At 41.1% G+C, this 27,916-nt stretch overlaps 1 protein-coding gene across 1 annotated transcript in view; it reads left to right on the top strand.

Moving 5' to 3' along the window:
• LOC137651798 (conserved oligomeric Golgi complex subunit 1-like) overlaps window positions 1-27,916 on the top strand; it is an 82,739-nt gene that overhangs the window by 44,779 nt on the left and 10,044 nt on the right. The window contains exons 6-15 of the mRNA XM_068385016.1: window positions 2,142-2,343; window positions 4,421-4,559; window positions 4,715-4,830; window positions 6,425-6,516; window positions 6,703-6,869; window positions 7,226-7,341; window positions 10,065-10,172; window positions 10,380-10,509; window positions 25,898-26,117; window positions 26,649-26,840. Of these exons, the coding sequence (XP_068241117.1) occupies window positions 2,142-2,343; window positions 4,421-4,559; window positions 4,715-4,830; window positions 6,425-6,516; window positions 6,703-6,869; window positions 7,226-7,341; window positions 10,065-10,172; window positions 10,380-10,509; window positions 25,898-26,117; window positions 26,649-26,840 (1,482 nt within the window). The remainder of the gene's footprint in view (window positions 1-2,141; window positions 2,344-4,420; window positions 4,560-4,714; window positions 4,831-6,424; window positions 6,517-6,702; window positions 6,870-7,225; window positions 7,342-10,064; window positions 10,173-10,379; window positions 10,510-25,897; window positions 26,118-26,648; window positions 26,841-27,916) is intronic.

The raw sequence follows: 27,916 nt of genomic DNA, 5'->3' as shown, positions 1-27,916 counted from the left end.
TTTGTAGCTTTCACCATTTTGTTTACAGGCGAGCCATACTGTTTAACCTGTAGTAGTTGTTAGTCATGTTCTGTATTTATGTAATTGTATAGCTTATTATAGTGGTACTGATGATCTTTTGGTTAGATTATTTGTCAAATTAAAATTATCAGGTTCCATGCATACTTTACAGTCTGCATTGTATGTGATCAGTAGTAAAAAGGTTCTGGGAATTCTAGATTAACCAATTAGCTGTAACCAGCTTGTTGTGTTAATTTGAACCAGAAACATTTGCCAAACCTGTTAGCTGTCCAACTTTCCTAACGTTAATTTACTACAATTATCACTTTTCATTCAATTAGATCTTTTTGGGCAATCTTTATGAGTTTCTGGAAATGTTACTAGGTGGGCTTTTTAGATTACTTTTTAATAAGTAGTCCCTCAACTTATAGGATACTTTGGAGGTCTGTCCTACATTAAACTTGTTTACATTTTTCTTTTATTTTAAAAGATTTATCAGCAAATGATGTCTTTAAAAAGATTTGTTAGTTTAACAAAATCCACAAAAATAATAAAGCTTATGAATATAAAAATCTGTTAAGGGGGGGGGGGGCTACTATTAATTGATTTATAGGGGTATAGGATTGTATTGCCAGTGAATTTAGATTTGGTAGAAATTTGACAATATATTGAATGTTGACCAAAATACACCTATTGCTACTTATGTGTTTGTTCTGTTACTAAATCCTTCATTATGTACATCTTGAAAGTTTTGCCTATACTTTAGTAGGTAGCTGAAGGTATTACAGATCAAAAGAAACTCTTCTTGACCAAAGATGGTGTGGGGTGGACTAGGTTTATTTTTATTTTTTTTTCCTTGTTCGAATTTTCTTTCCATAAGAAAAGTGGAGGTGTTTGATCTTTAAAAGAACCATAGCCAGTACTTCAACCACTTTTTATCTGACCATATTGAGCATATATAGGATAAATTACAGTACCATTATTTTTTATACCTAAGCTCTTTCAAGCATTTTTCTTTCTATTTAGAGATTCATTGAAATAAATAAGTACAATATCTATATTTAAGCTATTTCAGAAATGTATCTTTAATATAAGTCTTGTGGCACAATACTTTACTCTAGTATATTTTTATCATGTATATGAATATTTGGAAGGGTGTGTGAGAGAAGGAAGTTGAGAGTTAATGTGGGTAAGAGTAAGGTTATGAGATGTACGAGAAGGGAAGGTGGTGCAAGGTTGAATGTCATGTTGAATGGAGAGTTACTTGAGGAGGTGGATCAGTTTAAGTACTTGGGGTCTGTTGTTGCAGCAAATGGTGGAGTGGAAGCAGATGTACGTCAGAGAGTGAATGAAGGTTGCAAAGTGTTGGGGGCAGTTAAGGGAGTAGTAAAAAAATAGAGGATTGGGCATGAATGTAAAGAGAGTTCTGTATGAGAAAGTGATTGTACCAACTGTGATGTATGGATCGGAGTTGTGGGGAATGAAAGTGATGGAGAGACAGAAATTGAATGTGTTTGAGATGAAGTGTCTGAGGAGTATGGCTGGTGTATCTCGAGTAGATAGGGTTAGGAACGAAGTGGTGAGGGTGAGAACGGGTGTAAGAAATGAGTTAGCGGCTAGAGTGGATATGAATGTGTTGAGGTGGTTTGGCCATGTTGAGAGAATGGAAAATAGCTGTCTGCTAAAGAAGGTGATGAATGCAAGAGTTGATGGGAGAAGTACAAGAGGAAGGCCAAGGTTTGGGTGGATGGATGGTGTGAAGAAAGCTCTGGGTGATAGGAGGATAGATGTGAGAGAGGCAAGAGAGCGTGCTAGAAATAGGAATGAATGGCGAGCGATTGTGACGCAGTTCCGGTAGGCCCTGCTGCTTCCTCCGGTGCCTTAGATGACCGCGGAGGTAGCAGCAGTAGGGGACTCAGCAGTATGAAGCTTCATCTGTGGTGGAAATGTGGGAGGTTGGGCTGTGGCACCCTAGCAGTACCAGCTGAACTCGGCTGAGTCCCTGGTTAGGCTGGAGGAACGTAGAGAGTAGAGGTCCCCTTTTTGTTTTGTTTCTTGTTGTTGTTGGCTACCCCCCAAAATTGGGGGAAGTGCCTTTGGTATATGTATGTATGTATGTATGAATATTCACTATCTTGCAGGCAGTATTGGATGCCATGGTATCAATAATGTTGGTCGAAGGTTGCAGCTCCAAAGAGCTACTTTCCCGGGTCCTCCAGCTGCGACACTCGTCACTCATGGCAGTTGTGACGCCCAAACCATCTGCCATAGCCAAAGCTCAGATTTCGCAGTTTGTGACACTATTTGTCGCTTCTTTGAATATCATCTATGCCATCTTTGCTGGTAAGCAAATTTTAAGGTGATTGGTTCCTTAGAGTGATTGAGTTTCACTTGGGAGTGATTTTTTCCTATGATATACTGTTCTTGGATATTAACTGTCATTTCGTTTGTTTTTTTAGTTAAGGCCCTATTCTCAGTAGGGCCATCAATGAAACTTGCAGGGCATGTTATAAATTGTATTTATTTACAGTCATCTGTTGATCAGTCTCGTCCTACTTGAGTAACTTGTTCCTATCTTCACCTCTTTAAAACAAATCCTTTTTGGCTAGCCCTATTGAGCCTAGAAATGACTTGTGGGTCTCATTACACTACAGCAATTCAGTAGTATTGTCTTTATTTGTTTAAATATTTTTCAGTTACAGTATTTTATGTGAATAACTATGAGCGTAATTTGCAGTAATGCTTGCTAAGATTGAAACTGTATTTCATTAACCAGATCATGTATTCTTAAAGAGCAAGCAATCACATACAACACTACAAAGTTTATAGAATTTTGATGTTTTAATGAACTGCAGTTCAAGCTTCATTCAAAGACTTTAATGCTTGAGTATGTACATTCTTATATAGCTGTGTTTTATTTGAGATTTGGCATTATTCTATGGAGTTATATATAGTTTACCAGAAGATTAGGTTCAACTTAATCAAAGATAATAATGCTTCTGACAATGGGTCATAGATATACAATGAGAGGTTTAGGAACTGTGAAATGGAAGATTACAGCAAGAAAGAAATATGAAGTTGTTCTATTCATATACAAACCTTTTGTCTTTTAAGATGGGGATATATCTTCAGTGGTACTGGAATGGGAATTGAAATTGTTAACTAGATAGTTGGTTAACTACAGGTGGAGCAAAGGGAAAAATCCTCCCCAGCCTGTTACAGAACAGCATGGTGTACAGATGTACTGTTGCATTCTCATGACTCTTTCATCTTTTTTTTTTTATATTAGTTTGTGATAATTTTTTATGAGCATTCTTGCTTGTAAGTAGAAGTTCACAGAAAGGTAAGCATGGGGTGAAGTGAATTTTGTTCCTGTGAGGGTGTAAACCTTTGAAACCCCATATGTTGTGTACAATTGTAAAGGGGTAACTGAAAGCAGCCTCCCCCCTCTCTCTTTGGAGTGTTTTCACCTTTGAACTCTACCTTACTCCAATAATTCACAATACCTTTTGATCTTCAGAGCTCAGTGCTATTTTTTTTATTGCTTTAATGTCGTCTAAAAATGGTACAGTACTTGGATATACATACACTCCAAAACTTTTTAAAATCCATTCATAAATCGCTGAGATATGAGTATTTTAAAATCCATTCGTAAATCGCCGAGATACGAGTGCTTTGAAATCCATTCATAAATCGCAGAGATACGAGTGCTTGAAAATTGTCAATTTTCAAAAAGGTTTTTCTCATGATTTTGATTTTATCCACTCGGTCCCTTAGAAAGCCTTAGTTGTCATCTGTTAGTTAAGAAGAGATACTTGGGTGAGCCCAGTTGGTCTAAAAGTATTACTCAATTATCTCCCTTAATTTATATTGTATATATATATTGATAAAATAATAGACAAATTGTAGGCTAGCATCAACTGTTTCTTCATTACCTTCGTGTAGAACATCTCGGTTCATTTGATATCCTCCAGATTGTTGAGATTTACTAATCCTGGAGCTTCTAATAACTCGATGGTTTGAGGGAGTTCAGGTACGCGGTACCGTGCCATATAATGAAATTCGTTGTATTGCATAAAAAACTTGGTTTCAACTTTTTATTCATATGTGACCATGTGTTTGATAGGAATTTGCAAGAATTATGTGGACAGCAGCAGAAAGAAAATAAGTTGTAATAGGGCAATGGAATATAAGTGACAAAAGGAGCTTGGTATAGTATTTCTGTCCACTTTTTCTTTTGCAATTTACCGTACAATTTTATTGTGCATAGAATTTGTATGATTGCTTTGAATTAACATCAATAGCTCTTAAGTCAAGCATCAATAATTTTTATTTTATTTTAATAAGTGGTGCCATTGTATTGTATTTATTATACTTGTCATTTGATTTTTAATTATATATTATTACTTTCTTTTTGTAGAAGAGAATGGAAAGAGTTTGCTCGAACGACGATTGCAAGAAGTTGTGCAGATTGAAGGGGATGACTCTTCACCAGTGTCTCTCCTTCAAGAATCATCTCTAACTCTGTCTTTCCTCCCACAAAGTATAAGGCAGTTCAGGTACTTATTATGAATTTTTATATACAGTTATAGTTATTCAAGATGTTTATATACAGTTGTATATTCTGATGAAATATATTCTTTGTGTGCACATATACAGTATACCCCTTTCTTTTTTCCTATGTATGAATCCTAAGATAGAATGAATTTTTCAGGCCATCTGTACATGGGAGCACTGAAGCACTTGGTAATCAGTTTGTGAAGACTAAAGTCATTACTTGGTTGAATTCTGTCCTGGGAGAAGTATCACAGTCTCTCTCAACTTTATTGTGTGAGTAATTATTTTACTGTATATTCAAGTACATTTTTGTATAGACAAAATATTACCTCAAACTTTGCATGGAGAAGTCTCCTGGTTCATATTATCAACTCAAAAATTTCCTTCTTTTATTTCAAGGAATTGGTTTTGACTGTCTGAAATATCCTACCAATCAATTTTTATAATAGATTTTTTATTTGTCTCCTTGCTCGAGGGTACACTCGGGCACACTATTCTATCTTATTTCTCTTCTTCTTGTTGTTTTGTTAGAGTTTTCATAGTTTATATAGGAGATATTTATTTTAATATTACTGTTCTGAAAATATTTTATTTGTCCTTTTTTTTTCTCCTCACTGGGCTATTTTCCCTGTTGGAGACCCTGGGCTTATAGCATTCTGTTATTCCAATTGGGGGAAGTGCCTTGGTATTTGGATGGTTATTCCAACTAGGGTTGTAGCTTAGCAATTAATAATAATAATATTCTTTTTGATGGGCTTTAATTAAAAGTAGTATTTTTTTATCTAAACCTTGCCTGTAATTCTGTATAAATATTTCTTCCTCTGCTTGAAGGTAGACTTTGGGACTTTTCTGCAGGTACTATTTTATTCTGTTTCATTGAAGTGCAGGAGAAAGTCTCCCCTATTTTGTGGTCATGTAACACCAGATAGATTTCCAAATATGACTCATACTCAATGGCGATCAGGAATCATATATCTTTTTTAAGTGACTCTTTAAATATTTCTATTGCTTTCCATACTACCTTGAATTTTTCTCTTATCAATATTGGATCTGGTTTCTATTTGTAACAATCATGCAATTTTCCCTCCCTCCATTTTTTCTTTTACTGTTCAAATATGAGTCTGTTTTTTTTGTTTATTTTCAATTAGGGGTCTGGTTATTAAGTAAAGGTGAATCCCTTGTGTCTTTACATGGAAGTCAGGAATGTGAACAACTGTAGATATTCAGTGTTATGCATACCTTAAATCTAATGTTGAAAATTATTATTACTTTGAATAGTTGAAAATCTGCGAACAAAATTGAATGTTGTGTTTTGAGCCTAGCCTATTATCAAACAGATTTAAGCTAAGTATAAATTTATTGTGTGTGCAATATTTAATTGACACTTTTTGAGGAAACATTTTTGTTTCGTCTGCTGTATGTACATTATGTATTATATGGCACCTGAGAGGGAGAGAGAGTGATCAGCTGATGAAAGTAAATGCTGTGTTTATGTTTATTGCATCAACTGGAATCAATGAATTGCTCACCACAATTCATGATGTAGTGATGTTAATATCATTCTTAAACTGTGTTATAAAATATAATAATGTATAGTTAATACAATTATTTATTTCAGGTAAAATACAGTTAATTTAGTTAAAATAAGAAAAGGTTGGGGACTTTGGGTCAACATTAGACAGACCATGTATTCTTATAGAAAAAATTAGTTTCATATACAGAATTTTGGAATATGGGGCCATTTCATATACTAATTAATTGCGGATAATGAGAGATTTGACTATCTTGTTGGTAAGAAGTTTCAGAGTTTGATTCTAGTCAGAAGTTTTCATTGTTTAATTTTGGTAATTTTCTCTTTTTCATACAGCATTCACAACCAGTGTGAAAGCTTTGGCAATGATTAGAAGCAGTGTTTGGGAGATTTGTGAGGAAAAGATTGAATGGACCCAGTGGAATAAGGTATGTTTTGAGAAATTTAACATTAGGTTTACAGTATTTGTTTGATGCATATAGTCAGGCAGCAGTAAATTGTAGAAATAGCTAATGCACTATTGTTTAAGATACATTGTTGTATTATTTGTGTAAGTACTGTAAAATAATACTTAGGATTTAGTATTGAGTAATTTATGTTTCAAAATTTTTCAGATTACTGGAACCCTGTATGGTGATAAACTAGATCCATGGGATTCTTTGGTGAGAAACCAAGTCACTGAGAGGGCTAGACAAGTGATATCATCTCAGCTCTCATCTATGAAAGAAGCCATTATTCAGATGGTCACTAAGTTAGCCTCTGATATTGCTGCTGATCCAAAGTAAGCTATTAAGATACTGTACTTAAAAAAAACTTGATACAAACTTTCCTAAAAAAGATAACTAGAGTAGGAAATTATAGTATCTAGACTTTTTAAGTCTGTGTAAGACCTTAAGCTGAATTATTATAGGGATGGAAGCATGATTTGTTTTGTCATTATCATTGATTTCTTTCAATAGCTTTGTACAAGAAAAAATCCATTGATGTCTCCTCTACCATCTTGATTTGTTATCTTAGTCCACAAACTAGCTCATAGATTTTATTCTGATCTTCGATGGTGCACCAGGCTTTTTTATACCCTAGTGTTAGAATGTCTTATGTCTTGTATTGTCTAAGTCTTTGGCTTTCCTGTAACAGAATTGCACACGATGAAGGCGATATCAGCAATTTTATTTGGAGTGAAACTGCAGGGGATTTACCTGAACGTGTTGGTTGGACTTCGGCTGCTTCACGAACTGTTTCACAGGCTGGAGGTTTGTTATACAAATTTTGTTAAATGGCATATCGTGCTGTGTAATATTTCCATATCACCCTCTGTATTTCCTAATTCATTTATGTTGTTTCATTTTTATTTACACTTAAAGAAACCATCCTCCTCGAATAAGTCTCAAGCTTGAGCTGGAACAGCCTTTGCCTTTGACGGGTAGGTGCAGTAGTTAGCAGAAGGTATGTAACACTCAGAAGAACAGCCACTTTTTCCATTGGCTGCAAATAGTATGAATGTATTCATTGCTGTTCTTCTGACTGTTGGATCTTTTTCTACTTGTGATAAGTGTTTTTTTATTGATTTATTAGCACACATGGTTAACAGAAGAACCAGATGGAAGGGAAACATATGGTTACGTGAAATTTGCTCCTTCAAGTATACAAACCTTTTGTCCCATGTGTTGTGTATTTAGTGAAGGGTAGGACTATACACAGTTCCCCTCCTTAAGGATGAGACTATGCATTTCCTCTCCTGAAGGGTTGAACTGTATGCTGTCCTTCTCTTGAAGGACAGGACTATATGCAGCTCTACAAAAGAGATCGTGCTGCCGAAGCGATTGCATTGACAATCAAAGAGACAATGAATTTCTCTTGGAGCACTAATCAATTAACTTGGAATTTCCCTTCTTCAGGTGGGAATTTTCGCTCGTGGCTCGAGTTCTAACTCTTTCCTTCATGCCTGATAGTGATCTTCGTCGTCTTTCTGGCATGTCCGATTTACCCCTGAGTGTGAACCTTGTTGAGTGCCAGTATTCTCTCGCTACCCTTTCTCATTGTTAGACACTTCCCTTGGGGAAGTTGTTGAAGAAGGGGTTGGTTGTGTAGGAATTCCTTTCTCTTTGTCCCATGGGACTTTGGAACAATTCTTCTTAGGGAGGGAGTAATGTTACTCTTCGGCTAATTGGTACCATTGTAGATAGTCAGGCGGATCTGAGTACAGAGGCCAGGAGAAGGCTGGGCATTGCTCTGAACTTTCTTATTTCCTGTCGTGACATCGGAAGATATATCCTTGCCCCTACTCACTGCTGAGTGGTACCTTTGAGGTTGGTTAGCGTTCTCTTCAGAAACTTATTTTCAGAAGTAAGAAATGAAAGTAGCAGTCATAGAGGAGACCTCTTGCAAAAGCTCCTTGTCATTTTTAGCGCAATTTTCTTTTTCGGGAGAGTGAGACAGATCTTGCCTGCAAAACTTTACTTTAGGGTTTGGTCAGATGCTGGTAAACATTTCTCTGATATTTATTTTTCAAATTGTGACATATAAGAAGCACCCTGGCCCTTTAGAAGCTATTTTTCTTCCTCCAGAATGATTATTAGATCTCATCCTTCAACTGGCATCTCTGGAGTTGATCAAACAATTGTGAGCTTGATATTACGGTTTTCTCCGTGGATGCTGCTGAAAGGTCCAGGCCGGGATCCAACAGTAACTCCATAGGTCAGGTATAGTTAGGACTTTTTGCTCACATTCCCAGTTTCTATCTTAATAGGAGAAACATCCAAGACCTTAGAAAACCGCTTTCCTCAGTCAGGAGGGAGAAACTGAACTCACTCACCCACTGAAAGATTCCTTTAGGTTCTGTCAACTGGAACATGAGCCTGGTGTGACACCTACTGTTGTGGTACAGGGATCAGTAGTGGTCTCTCAAGCACCAAACACCAGGACTATAGGCCAGGGAAGGATGGGTATACGCTAACCGTGATGCTACCTTCCTCCTCCTCCTATATGAGGGAATAACAGAGCTCACATGATGATTGTTTTCCAGAACTCAGTCAGTCAGTTTATGAATAAGCCCAGTATGGTAGATCTTTCAGCCTACTGGCATCCTTTAATGGTCTCTCCATGGGTCGAGTACTCCCATTGTCCAGGGTGAGTGAAGTGCTTCGCCCACCTTCATGGTCCCTTCTGTGGGACACTTTGGGGTGGCCCTAAATTAGGTGGTGCTCGGTTTTACTAGATCTCGGATGGGTTCTGAGAGACACTTGCTACGGTGGGGGTCTTAGAGAATGTATCTCCTAGGCCAGAGCTATTTTTAGCAGAGCATAATCTTCCTCTCCTGTCTCTACTAAAGAAATTCCTCGGTAGATGTTGAATCCATCCTCCTCAGGGGAACAGTCCTTGCTTGAAGTTTTGAGCTGTCTTCCATACCCTGGAACTTGGTTTTAAGGGCTTGGGCTTGCTTCCTGAGAAGAAGATCATAGAGTGTATCCCTCAAGACTAGCTCTACTTCAGAAAGAGGTGGGAGTTGTGCAGGCACTCTTGTTACGGAAGACCCAGTTCTTGCTAGAGCCTATTCGTCCCATAAACATTTAACTTATGAAATGTTTTAGGTCTTTCAGGATTTAGATTGGTGAGTCTTTTTGACAATGAAGGCTCTTGAGGTCACTGTGGGCCTCTGCCATTTTAAAAAAGAACTCATAAGTCTAGCCCAGTCAGTATTCATTATAACTGACTTAGAATATAATGGACTAAAGATATCCTCATTTTTAAACAGACTACCAGCTGAATCTGTAAATCTTTTCACTACCAACCTGTTCATGGACAGATTAGATAAAGTGATGGACACATTCTCCTGACTAATTTATTTCTGCTTAACTTTTTTAAGGGTTTCTCCTTAAATGGACTTTCTTATTAAGTTTTTGAAGCAGTTGTATTCATGCAACTTCATTCAGCATTATTTTTACCTTACTAATTTTAATTCTTTAATTATTTTCAGGTCTGTATTTTAAGACTCGGGGATACACCAGTCGTCTGCAGACAATTTGTCGTGCTCTAAATTCAAGATTAACTGCTTTGATGCAAGATGTGGCTAATTTCAGTAGTGGTGAGTTTTTTTTTATCTATTTGTTCAAGTTATTCATCCTTCATTGCACTAGTGTGTTATAATTTTTTATTAATTTCATGTTTGATTATGATTACATATTTTCTTCCATCATTTATTGTTGATGTACAGGACTTATTACAGCATAATATTTTTCAGTTCATATTCTAGGGAATTATTAATCTGATTTATTGCATTTGATATATACAGAATCACCTAAAGAATATGCCTACCAGTTTGAAAAGGAGACCCCATCAGCTGATAAAGAACGAAATGCCGCAGAGGACTACAGCTCTCTGCTTAGTTTTCTTCAAGATGCCAGTAGCTCTACTTTTGTTGAGTAAGCCTGCCCCTCTTTCTTTTAAACTGAAGGTTATCAAAGTTTGTAGATGAACTCTAGCTTTTTGAATATCTTATTAAAATTGACAGACCATTATTTTTCAATATTAATCTTACCCGATAATCATGTAGCTGTCAACTCTGTTGCCCGACAGAAATCTACGGTCGGGATACGCCAGCGATCGCTATTCAGGTGGGGGTGTACACAACAGCGCCATCTGTGGTCAGGTACTCTAGTACTTCTTGTCAACACCACCTCAATTTTTCCTCTGTCGTGCCTCCGGCTAGACCTACATGGATACGCTGTTGATTCTGGAGTTTTTGCTCCGATTTGGTGATGTATTTGCTCTAGAGTTTAGCTTTCGCTATTCAGGAAGTTTTATCATTAGCTTAGCTAGCTTTTGGAATTAATTTGATTAATTATGGTGACGAAGAGAGTATGAACTCTCTTTCACTTTTAAATGGCCGACCCTTCCCTTAGACGGAAGTGTTGGTGTCTAAGAGAGTATAGACTCTCTTTCTTAATTTTGCTTAACAAAAGTTATAGATTTATTTTATATCTCTCCGCCTTTTATAGGCCTCTTCGATTAACTTCCTTTTATTATAAACTTATTAAAATTAATTTTTATATTTGTTTATATTCGACCTTTCCTAATAGTAGGCGGTCTTTTCTTGGTACCGAAGTTAATTAACATTGAGCCCGTCATTTCGGTTTTACCTGTTAACATATTATGCTATTTTAATGTTTTTGAAAGAATTTCTTTGATAGTCTCGTACTGTTTTCAAAGTTGAACTAACGTTTTGTTTTGTCTCTGCAGTTGTTGACGTTCAGAACGTTCAACTTGCGCTCTATCGTTACGATAGAGAGAGAATTGTCACGGTGTCACGTTGCAGTAAGAGTAAACCGTTTCTAGCGTTTTGTTCATTCTTTCTTAGCTTAATGGTTTTAATTCTAATAAAGGAACTTTTTATTTGGGAAATCTTTCAGTTTTTTTCCTTTAACAATAATATGTTTTAACGATATATATGATTGGGCTCTTCTCTCAGGTTCTAAGTCAAGAGAGAGAGAGAGAGAGAGATAGAGACGGAGGGAGAGAGAGGAGGATAAACGTTTCGTTCAAGCGAGTAACGTTGTTATCGTTTTTGCTCTTCTCCCTAGTCTCTTTAGGGGAAGAAGGTAAACGTTTCTAGAGTTTTATTCTTGTTCTCAAGCTTTATGCGGTGAGAGATTTTAAACGTAGTTTATTTGATCTAGTGTTTAGTCTCTTTCCAGCCACTGAATTATTTATCTTTCATTAGATTTTTCTGTTACATTGTAATTCTGTTTTCGCAATTACTAACTTTTAAGGAAGGATAGAATTGCGTGTTTCAGGTACAAACCACTTAAAGTTTCGAGTTCAGTGAAATAAGTGCAAACAGAAAATCAAAAGTGATAAGTGATAAGCGCAAAGTGTTACAGTGTTGCGTTCGAGGGTTCGTCTGTTCGTGCCAGTTGTTCGCCTAGTCTGGGACCTCTTACAAGCTCCCAAGCCCAGGGGAGAAGTAATGTCGAAGGACTTATGGGTTCAGCAGGCCTTGATCGACGAACAGACGTTTTCCCTCCGTGGTTTCGGGTGTATCTACACACGTTGCCGACGTGATCACCCCACCCACACAAAGACGAGAGAGCCCTTTTATTCCTCGTCTGCGGAAGAGGTTTCTCGCAGAAACCATGGACCAAATCTTGCAGCTTTTAAGTGCAAGTCGGTCCCTTCCGCACAAGTCCAACTCCTAGGTGTAGCCATTAGCACTGGGTCAGTTCGGACTTGCTGCAGTACGACAACTGCACACCTCCCAGAGAGGCAAGGTGGTATCGCAACAGGCAGTAGCTCCGTCTGTTGCCGCACCAGCTGTTTTAGACCCTCAGTCTCAACGGACAGTAGCTCCGTTTGTTGTTGTCTTTCTTAAACTCTAGTGGTCTATGCTGCAGACAATGCAGTCTCAGCTTGCGGTGTTGTTGCAGGAGTTTCAGGCAGAGAAGGTTAATACACCTCCTCCTGCGAACGCTCCTCCTCCTCTGCGCAGTACAATCTGCCAGACGTATGAGGTTGAGGTTCCTCAAGCTACCTCCATGCGTGAGCTGCCGCGTTGGGAGTTGCCAGATACCAGCGCTGTGCAGCAACCTCCACTTTCCTGGAGGCAGGAGCCTCTTACCACGCAGCAACCTCCTCAACAATGGGGGCAGGAGCCTTATGCCTTACAACCTCCTCTACCCTTGAGGCAGGAGTATCTTGCATTACAACCACCCTCGAGGCAGCAACCTCTTGAGGTACGACAACCTCTACCATCCTTGAGGCAGCCACCTCAACTCTCGCAGCAACCACCTCCACTTTCCTCGAGGCGAGAACCTCAACTCTCGAGGCAAGCACCTCAAGAACCTCAACTCGTGAGTCAAGAGCCTCTCTCTGCGCAGCCACCTCAACCCTTGAGGCAAGCGCAACTCTTGAGGCAGGAACCTCATGCTATGAGTCAGCCACCTCAACGCATGCATCTGCCACTTTCTCCTCAGCTTGAGCCTCTTCCCATTCAACTTGAACCGCAGTCTATGCAGCATGAGCCTCTCTCTGCGCAGCTACCCCCTCAACCCTTGAGGCAGACGCAACTCTTGAGGCAGGAACCTCACAGGAGCCTCATGCTATGCGGCATCCTCCTCAAACCATGAGGCAGGAGCCTCATGCTATGCGGCATCCTCCTCAACCCATGAGGCAGGAGCCTCATGCTATGCGACATCCTATGGGCTCTCGTGGCATGGTTGGTTTCGACCTGGCCTTTCATTAGAAGGGGCTAGTGTTCGATCCCAAGTATGAGGTAGAAATTTATTTCTATTTGAACACGATGTTGTGTTGATATTTATCCATATTGACTCTTTAGAGGTAATTTGAATGAATTACTACCAATTGTGTCACGTGGTGGCCCGGGGAAATCTGGTAAAACTCTCTGGTAAAGAGACTGATGTCTCACCAGGTAAATCCTCGGACAGCTAGATTAGTGTCAGGTTCAGATTTCTTTTAAGCAGCATGAGCCTCATCCCATGCAGCATGAGCCTCATCCCATGCAGCATAAGCCACACGCCATGCAACATGCTCTGCTTACCTTACAGCATGCTCTACATACAGCATGCTCTGCATACAGCATGCTCTGCATACCTTACCGCATGCTTCTCAGTCACACATCTTTGGTTGTTGCCAACTCGCTAGACTGTCAAGCAGTTTCATAACGTTGCCTTCTAGTCTGCTGCTTTTGCACCAGTGAAACCCTCACTGAGAGAACTTAGCTTTTCTCGGATATGGTTCCTGTAGATGAGAAAGTGCTATTCTCCCTCCTTCTGATATTCCCTTGAGGACTCTGTCATTTGGAGAGGAGCCTTTAGCTGCGTAGCCTTCTATGGACTTTTATTTAAGCATAACATGCTTCCAGGGAAGGTAATGGTTCCACTTCAGTCGCTAACCCCGTCTGTTACCACACCTGCTCCCATAGACCTTGAGCTGTGTTGCAAGACATGCAGTCCAAGCTTAGTCCTTGTTAGAGGATTTTTTGTTTACGGAGTCAGTGTGTCACTGGGAAGACGTTCAACAACCAGCAGAAGTGACTTGTTGTGACGCAGTGCGGCAACCTCAGCAACCCGATAAGGAGTTGTCTGTACGACCCAGACAGTCTAGACAGCTTCGGGTTGTCACTGTACTTCCTCGCTTCCCCATGGTTGACAGTTCACAGACTGTGCAGCAGTACCATGATCTTGTGTCCGGCTCCGTCAGACGACTGGCTTTTAAGAGCTCCCACAAGTCGTCGCTGTCTGGAGATTCTCAGATGGACTATGGATCTGACCAAGGAACTGGGCCTCCTGGTCAATTTTGAGGAGTCCCAGCTCGTCCCATCCCAGACCATTGTCTACCTGGGTATGGATCTTCAGAGTCGAGCTTTTCGGGCTTTTCCGTCGGCCCCAAGGATCTTCCAAGCCCTAGAATGCATCCAGAGCATGCTGAGAAGGAACCGATGCTCAGTCAGGTAGTGGATGAGTCTAACAGGGACACTTTCATCGCTGGCCCTGTTCATCGTGTTAGGGAGACTCCACCTCCGCCCCCTTCAGTATCATCTAGCTGCTCACTGGATAAAGGACATGACGCTAGAGACGGTCTCAGTTCCTGTTTCCGAAGAGAGGAGGTCTACTCTCGCGTGGTGTAAGAACAGCTTTCTTCTCAAGGAAGTCTACCTTTGGCTGTTCAGAAACCCGACCGCCGTCTCCTCTCGGACGCATCAGACACGGGCTGGGGTGCGACTTTGGACGGACAGGAATGCTCGGGAACATGGAATCAGGAGCAAAGGACACTTCACATCAATTGCAAGGAGTTGTTGGCGGTTCATCTGGCCTTGATAAACTTCAAGTCCCTCCAGCTTAACAAGGTGGTGGAGGTGGACTCTGACAACACCACAGCCTTGGCTTACATCTCCAAGCAGGGAGGGACTCATTCGTGGAAGTTGTTCTAGATCGCAAGGGACCTCCTCATCTGGTCAAAAGATCGAAAGCTCACGCTGGTAACGAGGTTCATTCAGGGCGATATGAATGTCATGGCAGATCGCCTCAGCCGGAAGGGTCAGGTCATCCCCACAGAGTGGACCCTTCACAAGAATGTTTGCAGCAGACTTTGGGCCCTGTGGGGTCAGCCAACCATAGATCTGTTCGCTACCTCGATAACCTAGAGACTCCCGTTGTATTGTTCTCCGATTCCAGACCCAGCAGCAGTTCACGTGGATGCTTTTCTGCTGGATTGGTCCCATCTCGACCTGTATGCATTCCCGCCGTTCAAGATTGTCAACAGGGTACTTCAGAAGTTCTCCTCTCGCAAAGGGACACGGCTGACGTTGGTTGGCTCCGCTCTGGCCCGCGAGAGAATGGTTCATAGAGGTACTGCAATGGCTGGTCGACATTCCCAGGACTCTTCCTCTAAGAGTGGACCTTCTACGTCAACCTCACGTAAAGAAGGTACACCCAAACCTGCACGCTCTTCGTCTGACTGCCTTCAGACTTTCGAAAGACTCTCAAGAGCTAGGGGCTTTTCGAAGGAGGCAGCCAGAGCGATTGCCAGAGCAAGGAGAACATCCACTCTCAGAGTCTATCAGTCTCAAGGGGAAGTCTTCCGAAGCTGGTACAAGGCCAATGCAGTTTCCTCAACCAGTACCACTGTAACCCAGATTGCTGACTTCCTGTTACATCTAAGGAACGTAAGATCCCTTTCAGCTCCTACGATCAAGGGTTACAGAAGTATGTTAGCAGCGGTTTTCCGCCACAGAGGCTTGGATCTTTCCACCAACAAAGATCTACAGGACCTCCCTAGGTCTTTTGAGACCTCAAAGGAACGTCGGTTGTCCACTCCAGGCTGGAATCTAGACGTGGTCCTAAGGTTCCTTATGTCATCAAGATTTGAACCTCTCCAATCAGCCTCTTTTTAGGACCTCACATTAAAAACTCTTTTCCTCGTGTGCTTGACAACAGCTAAAAGAGTAAGTGAGATCCACGCCTTCAGCAGGAACATAGTTTTCACATCTGAAACGGCTACATGTTCCTTGCAGCTCGGTTTTTGCTAAAACGAGCTTCCTTCACGTCCTTGGCCTAAGTCGTTCGAGATCCCAAGCCTGTCCAACTTGGTGGGGAACGAACTGGAGAGAGTACTTTGCCCAGTTAGAGCTCTTAGGTACTATCTAAAAAGGTCTTAACCTTTACGAGGACAATCAGAGAAGCCTTATGGTGTGCTATCAAGAAGCCTTCTTTTCCAAGGTCTAAGAACTCAGTTTCTTACTATTCAGGCTTCTGATTAGGGAAGCACATTCTCATCTGAAGGAAGAAGACCTTGCTTTGCTGAAGGTAAGGACACATGAAGTGAGAGCTGTGGCTACTTCAGTGGCCTTCAAACAGAACCGTTCTCTGCAGAGTGTTATGGATGCAACCTATTGGAGAAGCAAGTCAGTGTTCGCATCATTCTATCTCAAAGATGTCCAGTCTCTTTACGAGTACTGCTACACCCTGGGACCATTCGTAGCAACGAATGCAGTAGTAGGCGGGGGCTCAGCCACTACATTCCCATAATCCCATAACCTTTTAACCTTTCTCTTGAATACTTTTTATGGGTTGTACGGTCGGCTAAGAAGCCTTCCACATCCTTGTTGATTTGGCGGGTGGTCAATTCTTTCTTGAGAAGCGCCGAGGTTAAAGGTTGTGATGAGGTCCTTTAGTATGGGTTGCAACCCTTTATACTTCAGCACCTAAGAGTCGTTCAGCATCCTAAGAGGACCGCTACGCTCAGTAAGGAAGACGTACTTAATAAAGGCAGAGTAATGGTTCAAGTCGTCTTCCTTACCAGGTACTTATTTATTTTATGTTATTTTTGAATAACTAATAAAATAAAATACGGGATACTTAGCTTCTTGATTAACATGTACACTGGTTTTCACCCACCACCCTGGGTGTGAATCAGCTACATGATTATCGGGTAAGATTAATATTGAAAAATGTTATTTTCATTAGTAAAATAAATTTTTGAATATACTTACCCGATAATCATGATTTAATTGACCCACCCTTCCTCCCCAAAGAGAACCAGTGGACCGAGGAAAAAATTGAGGTGGTGTTGACAAGAAGTACTAGAGTACCTGACCACAGATGGCGCTGTTGTGTACACCCCCACCTGAATAGCGATCGCTGGCGTATCCCGACCGTAGATTTCTGTCGGGCAACAGAGTTGACAGCTACATGATTATCGGGTAAGTATATTCAAAAGTTTATTTTACTAATGAAAATAACATTTTATATCGCCTTACACTTTGATCAAGCGACCATTTGCACACACAAAAAGATGATGACCCTACATCAAACAAATACCTTCTATTTAGCAGAAATCTTTTATCGATTATTTTGACCGTGCAGCTTTACACTTTTCTTCTGTTGAGTTTTCATAGTTTTTTTTTTTTTAATTACTTGGGACCAATTTCCCTATTCTCTTGTGGTGTTTTCTGCATTTTAATATTGCTCCATTGAATTGCAAATTTGTTTGGTGCCAGTTGCTTGCATTTTAACTGTGTTTATGTTTGTCATGATTAGCAGTACTTTGTTAGTCTATCCTCTTGTATTTTTATGTAAGACTTCTCTCTTTTCTTTTAACTTTAGTGTCTGAAGAAATGAAACTAATAGGTATATATCATTTTCTAAAGTGACATTATTTTTTGTTGTTTTTGTGTGTGTTTTAGGACAGAGTACATCCATTTGGTATTATATTTAATTCCTTCCAGTACAATGATTAGATGACTAGAAGTGAATAATATATCAAATTTTATGTAACTTTTAAATTCATTACAATGCTTTTATAGAACTAGGAGTTACCCTTACAAGCTTTATGTGGTTCATGGTTTTCCATGAACGCAATCCATTAGACCTCCTTTCAACTTGTATCATCCCTACTTGTACATATACATTATCATATACTTGTCTGGATGTTTATGCTATTCTTGTTATTGAAGGTTTGATTCTTTTAGAGGTTATGGGAGTAGTCCTAAAAGTTTAGATATTTTGCAGAAGTATTATGCTCGTTTACCTTACATTATTCTTCTGATATGATCCTTCACGTAACGTGGATGGAAGCCTTAATATTTTTAAGTGATGACCATCATTGCTTTATTATTTTGTCAGAATTACAGTAAAGTAGTGATGCATTAAATTCAAGAAGTTGGTGATGTTATTACCGATTATAGGTTAATTTTGTTATAGATGGCATACTGTTAGCTGTAAAATTAGAGAAGAGAGGGTTAACAGTTGAACTAAAGACAAGGATGTGAAAAGTGAAAGAATGGAAAGAAGAGAGGATTAAAAATCAATGAAAGCAAGTCAAAACATACAGTGGCTAAAAGCAAAATAAATTTAATCAAACAGCTAAGAAAATGGACATACAGTATATTGTATTTTCTGAGGCTTTTGTAACAAAAGCCCTATTATAATTGCCTTTTACCCCTTTTTGCTAATCTTATCTTTGAAAATATTGATTTGTTCTGATTAAGATGTGCATTTTTTAACACCGTGTTCTACAGAAGTCCTTGCAACATCCAATAGGCCTCAACTGCATTATTCTCTGGCTATTATTTTTCATCAGACATCTTTGGTCTCTTTCCCGTTACTGTTGAACTTCTTGGTTTTATCTGTCCAGAGACTAGTTTTTCCTACTACTACTACTTTTTCAATATTAAACTTACCCGATGATCATATAGCTGTCAGCTCTGCTGCCCGACAGAAAAAACCTACGGGCGGAATACGCCAGCTATCGCTATACAGGTGGGGGTGTACATCAACAGCGCCATCTGTCAAGTAGGTACTCAAGTACTCGATGTCAACACAGAACCAATTTTCTCTCTGTCGTGCCACTGGCAAGACCTACTAAATACGCTGTTACTAACTGGATTTGTTTTCACAACTATTTGGTGAAGTACACTATTCCAGTTTTGAGCTTTCGCTATGCAGGGGTTTTATCTTCATTTCAAAACTTGAACTCGTTTTGGATAGATTTAATTATGGTGACAAAGAGAGTATGGACTCTCTTTCACTTTTAAATGGCCGACCCTTCCCTTAGACGGAAGTGTGTTTAGGTTTTTAGTAATTTTGCTTAACACGTTATAGATCTATATATTTTATATCTCTCCGCCTTTATTAGGCCTCTTCGATTAACTTTCCTTTTATTATAAACATATAAAAATATATAAAAATAAATTTTAATGTTTTGTTTATATGCGACCTTTTCTGATAGTAGGCGGTCCTAACTTGGAACCGAAGTTAATCAACGTTGAGCCCGTTATATCGTATTTAACCTTTAAAGAATTTAAAACTTTTTAAATTTAATGTTTTATGAAAGAATTTCTTTGATAGTCTCGTACTGTTTTCAAAGATGAACTAACGTTTAGTTTTTAGTCTACGCAGTTGTTGACGTTCAGGACGTTCAACTTGCGCTCTATCGTTACGATAGAGAGAGAGTGTATCACGGTTTCACTTTGCAGTAAGAGTAAACCGATTCTGGCGTTTCGTTCATTCTTTCTTAGCTTAAATGGTTTAAATTCTTAATTAAAGGAACTTTTTATTTGGAAAACCTTTCAGTTTTTTTCCTTTAGCAAATAACATGTTTTGACGATATATAATTGGGCTCTTCTCTCAGGTGCGAAATCTAGAGAGAAAGAGAGAGATAGAGACGGAGGGAGAGAGAGGAAAAAAAAAAAAAAAAAAAAAAAAACGTTTCGTTCAAGCGGGTAACGTTGTTCTCGTTTTACTCTCCTCCCTAGTCGCTGTAGGGGAAGAAGGTAAAACGTTTCTAGGGTTTTATTATTGTTCCCAGGCTATGTGCGGTGAGAGATTGTAAACGTAGTTTATTTGAACTAGTGTTTAGTCTCTTTCCCAGCCACTGAATTCTTTATCTTTATATATATGTTTTCTGTTGCATTATACGACTGTTTTCGCAATTACTACCTTTTAATGAAGGGTAGGATTGCGTGTTTCAGGTTGAAATCAGTAAAAGTTTCGATTTCAGTGAAATGAGTGCAAAACAGAAAATCAAAGTGATAAAGTGATATGCGCAAAGTGTTACAGTGTTGCGTCCGAGGGTTCGTCTGTTCGTGCCTGTCGTTCACCTAGTCCGGGACCTCTTGCAAGCTCCCAAGCCCAGGGGAGAAGTAATGTCGAACGACTTATGGGTTCGTCAGGCCTTGATCAACGAACAGACGTTTTTCCCTCCGTGGTTTCGGGCGTATCTACCCAAGATCGCCCCACCCACACAAAGACGAGAGAGCCCATTTACTTCTCGTCTGCGGAAGAGGTTTCTCGTAAGAAACCTTGGACCAAGGTCTCGCAGCTTATTAAGTGCAAGTCGGTCCCTTCCGCGCAAGTCCAACGGCCCAGGTGTAGCCACTGGGTCAGTTCAGACTCGCTGCAGTCTTCCGATGACTGCACACCTCCTAAGAGAGGTAAAGCAGTACCGCAACAGGCAGTAACACCGTCTGTTGCCGCACCTGCTGCTGTAGACCCTAAGTGGTCTTTGCTACAGTCTATGCAGACACAGTTAGCATCTTTTTTGCAGGAGTATCGTGCGGAGAAGGTTGACGCTGCACCCGTTAGCCTACAACCTACCACGGTTGTGCGCCCAGCAGACGCTGTGGCTGCCTGCTCCCACACTCCAGCTGTGAGAGCTCCTCCACCCATGCGCAGTCGACCCTGCCAGACGCATGCTGACGTTCACAGACGCACGGAACCCTCCGTTGACGTGCGTGTGCTACCACAACAACAGGAGGGTGGAGTTAAGCTGCCGTGTTTTGACACGGTGCGTCAGCCTCCGCAACCCACTGTGGTTACCGCCACTCGCCCGCAGCAGACTAGTCAGTCAGGAGTTGAGGCTTCCCCACACAGCTTTGGTTGTTGCCAGCTCACAGACTGTCAAGCAGTTACATAACGTTGCCTTCTGGTCTGCTACTTATGCACCAGTGCTGTATGTCCTCACGCACCTGTTGTGGTTGACAGTTCAGTTTTTTGACAGTTCACAGACTGTCAAGCAGTTACATAACGTTGCCTTCTGGTCTGCTGCTAATGCACCAGTGCTGTATGTCCTCACGCACCTGTTGTGGTTGACAGTTCAGTTTTTGACAGTTCACAGACTGTCAAGCAGTTACATAACGTTGCCTTCTGGTCTGCTGCTAATGCACCAGTGAGACCCTCACTGAGATAACCTAGCTTTTCTCGGACTAGGTTCCTGTAGATGAGAAAGTGCTGTTCTCCCTCCTACTGATATTCCTTTGAGGACTCTGTCATTTGGAGAGGACCCTTAAGCTGCTTAGCCTCCTATGGACTTTAATTAAATCATGATGATTTTTTAAGGATCTTCGTCCGGATCTTGTAACTGCTGCTCCTCGTTCGCCTCACGTCAGAACTTACACTAGGCCTAGCTACTTCGAAGCCGTTGTTGTTAAGCTAGTGCTCTCTCGCTCTCCTAGAGAGCGTTACGTTGGCTAGGCGACTGGTTTTTGCACCAGGAGGAGTTTTAGGGATTCAGCCTTTGATTTCCCTTCTTTTAAACTGGCTTATAGAGCGAGAGTCTGATAGGACACGAGAGAAGTTCTCGGCTTGGGAGTTCATGCCTCTGCCCAGATAGACTTCTCAATTCTGGTAGACTCGCCCTGGCGCCTAGCCAGGAGACGCTCCAAGTTGTTTACAGGTCAACTTCTCAACTTTTGTGAGCCTTTGAAGTTTTGCTGTACTATTATGTCACACATAACAAGGCTTTCAGGGATGGTAAATGGTTCCGCCTCAGTCGCTAACCCCGTCTGTTGCCACACCTGCTCCCGTAGACCCTAAAGGGCTTTGCTGCAAGACATGCAGTCCAAGCTTGCGTCCTTGATAGAGGACTTTAATGCGGAGAAGAACCTTCTGGCCAACAACCTTCCAACCGGTTGGTTGTGCGCCCTGTTGACGCTGAGGTAACCTACTCGCGTCTGCCAGTTGAGGTGGTTCCTCCTTCTGGCCAACAACCTTCCAACCGGTCGGTTGTGCGCCCTGTTGACGCTGAGGTAACCTACTCGCGTCTGCCAGTTAAGGTGGTTCCTCCACCGATGCGACCCAGTGTGGGTTGCCAGTCGCACGTTGACGTTAAGCGACGCTCGGAGGTGGTTGTTGACATTCAGGACGTTCAACAACCAGCAGAGGTGACTTGTTGTGACGCAGTGCGTCAACCTCAGCAACCCGGTAGGGTGTTGACTGCACAACCCAGACAGTCTAGACACTTTCGGGTTGACGCTGTACTTCCTCGCGCACCCATGGTTGTTGACAGTTCACAGACTGTGCAGCAGTTCCATGATTTTGCGTCCGGCTCCGTCACGCATCCACCAGTGCGACCGGATTCAGCGAGTCAGACGTTGCCCACTCCGTTGCCGTTTCCTCATCAGTTTCGGATGAGGAACCCTCTGATGAGGACGTTGCTGAACAAGACGATCAGCCCCCAGCCCTGCTATCCATCCAGAAGATGCTGAAGAAGGAACGCTGCCCAGTCAGGCTGTGGATGAGTCTGGTAGGGACACTGTCATCCGTGGATCAATTTGTGTCACTAGGAAGACTACACCTCCGTCCTCTTCTATACCATCTAGCTTTTCACTGGAAAAAGGACAAGACGCTAGAAGCGGTCTCGATCCCGGTTTCCGGAAAGATAAAGTCTTGTCTGACTTGGTGAAAGGACTATATCAACCTTAGAGAGGGTCTTCCCCTGACTGTTCAGACTCCCAACCACGTTCTCTTCTCGGACGCATCGGACGTAGGCTGGGGTGCGACATTAGACGGTCGGGAATGCTCGGGATTATGGAACTCGAGTCAAAGGACAATGCATTTCAACTGCAAGGAGCTACTGGCAGTAAGTCTGACCTGGAAAAGCTTCAGGTCTCTCCTTCAAGGCAAGTGGTGGAGGTGAAATCGGACAACACCACGGCTTTGGAGTACATCTCCAAGCAAGGAGGGACCTACTCTCTGACATTGTACGAGATTGCAAGGGTCCTCCTCACCTGGTCAAAAGGTCTAGACATATCACTAGTAACGAGGTTCATCCAAGGCAACTTGAATGTCATGGCAGATTGTCTCAGTCGGAAGGGGCAAATAATTCCAACAGAATGGACCCTCCACAAGGATGTAGGCTAGAGACTTTGGGCCACCTGGGGCCAGCCAACCATAGATCTCTTCGCAACCTCGATGACCAAGAGGCTCCCAATATTTTGCTCACCAATCCCGGACCCAGCAGCAGTTCATATAGATGCCTTTCTACTAGATTGGTCACATCTAGTTCTATATGCATTCCCTCCGTTCAAGATTGTCAACAAGGTACTGCAGAAGTTCGCCTCTCTCGAAGGGACAAGGTTGACGCTAGTTGCTCCCCTCTGGCCCGCGAGAGAATGACTCACCGAGGTACTTCGATGGCTAGTAGACGTTCCCAGAACACTTCCCCTAAGGGTGGACCTTCTACGTCAGCCACGCGTAAAGAAGGTACACCAAGGCCTCCACGCTCTTCGTCTGACTGCATTCAGACTATCGAAAGACTCTCGAGAGCTAGAGGCTTTTCGAAGGAGGCAACCAGAGCGTTTGCTAGAGCAAGGAGAATATCCACCCTTAGAATCTACCTATCGAAGTGGGAAATCTTCCGAAACTGGTGCAAGTCAGTATCCATATCCTCGACCAGTACCTCTGTAACTCAAATAGCTGACTTTCTCTTATATCTGAGGAAAGAACGATCTCTTTCAGCTCCCACTATCAAGGGTTACAGAAGCATGTTGGCATCAGTCTTCCGTCACAGAGGCTTAGATCTTTCCAACAATAAAGATCTACAGGACCTCCTTAAGTCTTTTGAGACCACGAAGGAGCGTCGTTTGGTTACACCTGGTTGGAATTTAGACGTGGTACTAAGATTCCTTATGTCAGACAGGTTCGAACCGCTACAATCAGCCTCCCTGAAAGATCTCACCTTTAAGACTCTTTTCCTGATATGCTTAACCACAGCTAAAAGAGTCAGTGAGATTCATGCCTTCAGCAAGAACATCGGATTCTCATCCGAAACGGCTACATGTTCTACAACTTGGTTTTCTAGCCAAACACGAGCTGCCTTCTCGGCCTTGACCAATATCGTTCGATATTCCAAACTTATCGTATGGTTGGAAATGAACTAGAAAGAGTATTATGTCCTGTAAGAGCTCTTAAGTTCTATTTAAAAACCTTTACGAGGCCCGTCTGAAGCTTTATGGTGTTCAGTTAAGAATCCATCTTTGCCTATGTCAGAGAATGCTTTATCCTATTTTATCAGACTGTTAATACGAGAAGCTCATTCCCATCTGAATGAGGAAGACCAAGCTTGGCTGAAGGTAAGGACACACGAAGTTAGAGCTGTCGCAACTTCCGTGGCCTTTAAACAAAATAGATCTCTGCAAGTATATTCGATGCAACCTATTGGAAAAGCAAATCAGTGTTCGCGTCTTTTATCTTAAGAATGTCCAGTCTCTTTACGAGAACTGCTACACTCTGGGACCATTCGTAGCAACGAGTGCAGTAGTGGTGAGGGCTCGACCACTACAATTCCCTAATTCCATAACCTTTTTTAATCTTTCTCTTGAAATGTTTTATTATTATTTTTGGGTTGTCCGGAAGGCTAAGAAGCCTTTCGCATCCTACTTGATTTGGCGGGTGGTCAAAGTCATTTCTTGAGAAGCGCCTAGATTAGAGGTTTTGATGAGGACCTTTAGTATGGGTTGCAACCCTTCATACTTCAGCTCCTAGGAGTCGCTCAGCATCCTATGAGGATCGCGAGGCTCAGTAAGGAAGACGTACTTAAAAAGGCAGAGTAATTGTTCAAGTCGACTTCCTTACCAGGTACTTATTTATTTTATGTTTGTTATTTTGAATAACTGCTAAAATGAAATACGGAATACTTAGCTCATAATAATGTCAACATGTAATGCTGGTCTCTACCCACCCCCCTGGGTGTGAATCAGCTATATGATCATCGGGTAAGTTTAATATTGAAAAATGTTATTTTCATTAGTAAAATAAATTTTTGAATATACTTACCCGATGATCATAAATTAAAGGACCCACCCGTCCTCCCCAATAGAGACCCAGTGGACCGAGGAGAAAATTGGTTCTGTGTTGACATCGAGTACTTGAGTACCTACTTGACAGATGGCGCTGTTGATGTACACCCCCACCTGTATAGCGATCGCTGGCGTATTCCGCCCGTAGGTTTTTTCTGTCGGGCAGCAGAGCTGACAGCTATATGATTATCGGGTAAGTATATTCAAAAATTTATTTTACTAATGAAAATAACATTTTTTTTTTCTTTTTATAGAAAAAATTCCTTGTCCAAGCTATTTCACTTCAGAAATGTATCTGTAATTTAGTTAAACTTAATTATAATTTAGATGCCTGTTACATTTCATTGTTATTATTATTATTGTACTGCATAATCAAGTAGATATTATTATTAATGTCATTGTTATTATTGTCATAAAGTACAGCAGCTTGCTGTGCCCACTGAGTCACATTTAGGGAATCTGTTAGTTAGTTTGTAGGATTTATTCTTAAAAAATATTTTGTAAAATTGTAACAAGACACAATTAAAGAAATTGAACAGTTTGTTGAAAGAGAATAAAGGGAACAGATGTAAAGGTTATTGAATGCTATAGACAGCTACCAGAGAAGGTACTCCTTAAAGATTTTTGTTATTCCCTACAGTGGGACCCATAAATTACACCGTATGTTGTTGACCCCATTAGATTATTCCTAAAATAATTTTTTTCCTTCTCTCTTTCAGGCTTGTGTTAGATCTAGAAAAATTAGCCAAGCAATATCAGTCAGTACCCTCACCTGAGAGACATAATGAGTGGGACGAAGATATATGGACTGCAAGTCATTCTCCAGCCTTGACTATTTTGGTGGTAGTTGGACGTATTTGTCAGGCTTTACCAAACGTTTGTCCCCAGATGCAGATCTGTGCTTCTGCAGCTAATTTGACGAACCCGGATGTTGCAAGGGTATCTGTTAATCTGTTTAATTGTGTTTTATTCTATTAGAATATTTGTTATCAGTACTGTTTTAATTTTTTCATTGATAGAATGAAGAGGAATTTTAAGTGATTAGTACAGTATCTAAGATTAATAGACTCTTCAGTTACTTCCCTTAGATATATTGAAGCCTAATAAAGATCTTAGGTATGAATGAATAAACTGAGATGGAAATTGAAAACTTTGCCTACGGATATGAAATTATTCAGGATCTTCATGTAAATATATGGTTTGTAAAGTTTTTATTGTAGATACATTATTGTCAATTCAGAAATACTGTGGTTGTGTGTGTGATTACTGTGTTTACACTATGTAACTTTTTGAACATAGAGTAAAGTTATAATGCAGTAGTTAAGTTCAGCATTAAGTTGGGACCGGTTTCATGATGTGAAATACCGTAATAGCACTGCAGCTCAATACTAGTTTAAATTCAGATTAAGATATGTACAGCTCCATGTAAAGTATATAGTGAATTGTGTATTGCTTTGTCTCTTCCCTCAGCGAGTGTCTCTTGGCTCGAGGATTGAATCTGAATCATGGTCGAAGGTTCATCTAGAATTGCAGAATACCAGCAGCCGTCTCTTTGGTCTCTTCTTGGGATCTTTGACAGATACTCTGAATACAGAACTGAAAGATTCCCTTACATCAGAACTCTCACAGGGAGCAGTGGAGGCTATTATATCCTCCTTTCCGGTAATTATTTACAGTAAAATCACTAAATAATAGGTACAGTACTTGTTTAAGGAGTAGCATTGGATATCGTATTGAAAATTTTATTAGTTTTATGTGTATTTTATATATATTTTCTTTGGTTGCTTTAAAAGGTAGGAAGATTGACCTGATATTGGTTCCTACGTGTCATACAAACCCACGTCCTTTAATTAGGGAGATTATAACGGCACGTGTTGGAATCTGTCATTAAAGTTGGATAACAAGCCTTCCGACACCCATGCAGTTACCTGGACGTGTACGCTTTTATCCGTTCAGCTTGATCTGGCCAGTAATCAACAGTGTTTATTGTGCCAGGACCCAGGATGACCCTGGTGGCTCCCAGATGACCTCATGCTGAATGGTATCCCATTCTACCTGCTCTTCTGTTTGAGGTTCCGAGAGAACTACCCCTGTGGCCCACACTTCTGTCAGCCACACGTGCATAGGTACCACCAAGCTGTGTAGGCCTTAGCTCTTCACGGGTGGAGGATATCCTCATCTCATCTGAGCGAAAGGCTTTTCACAAGGCACTGAACAGGAGATGTCTCAATGTCTTTGGAAGTCCTCTACAGCTGTCTACCAGGCAAAGTGTGTCAGTATTTGTGATTAGTGTCTAGAAGGGATATTTCTTCGGCTGAAACAACTCTAGCACAGATTGCGGATTTCCTCATTTTCCTTTACAAGAGAAGTGCCTCTCAGTCACAGCTATCAATGGCCTCCACTCAGCAGTGAGTATGTTCTTCCGATTGAAGGGTGTAGAACTCTCTGCTTCCTGTGAGTTGTTTATGCTCATGAGGAGCTTCAAGCAGTCTTGCCCACCTCGGAATCTCAGGCTCCAATAGTGGAACATGACCTTGGTCCTCAAGACACTTGCGTGTACCCTGTTTGAACCTTTTAGGAGGTTGTCAGACAGGGATTCGACTCTCGAGACTTTTTGCTAGCGCTAGAATTGGAGTAGAGAGTTTGTGAGTTGCATGCCAAGGGGTGGGAGGAGGTCTCCTTAAGTTTTCTTATGGACTTCATGGGCAGGACTCAGAACCCGGCGGCGCAGGACCCCA

This window comes from Palaemon carinicauda, chromosome 13, assembly GCF_036898095.1.
Source record: "Palaemon carinicauda isolate YSFRI2023 chromosome 13, ASM3689809v2, whole genome shotgun sequence".
Lineage (NCBI taxonomy): Eukaryota > Metazoa > Arthropoda > Malacostraca > Decapoda > Palaemonidae > Palaemon > Palaemon carinicauda.
Note: the sequence above shows the minus strand (reverse complement) of the source record. Positions and strands in the feature narration are given on the sequence as shown.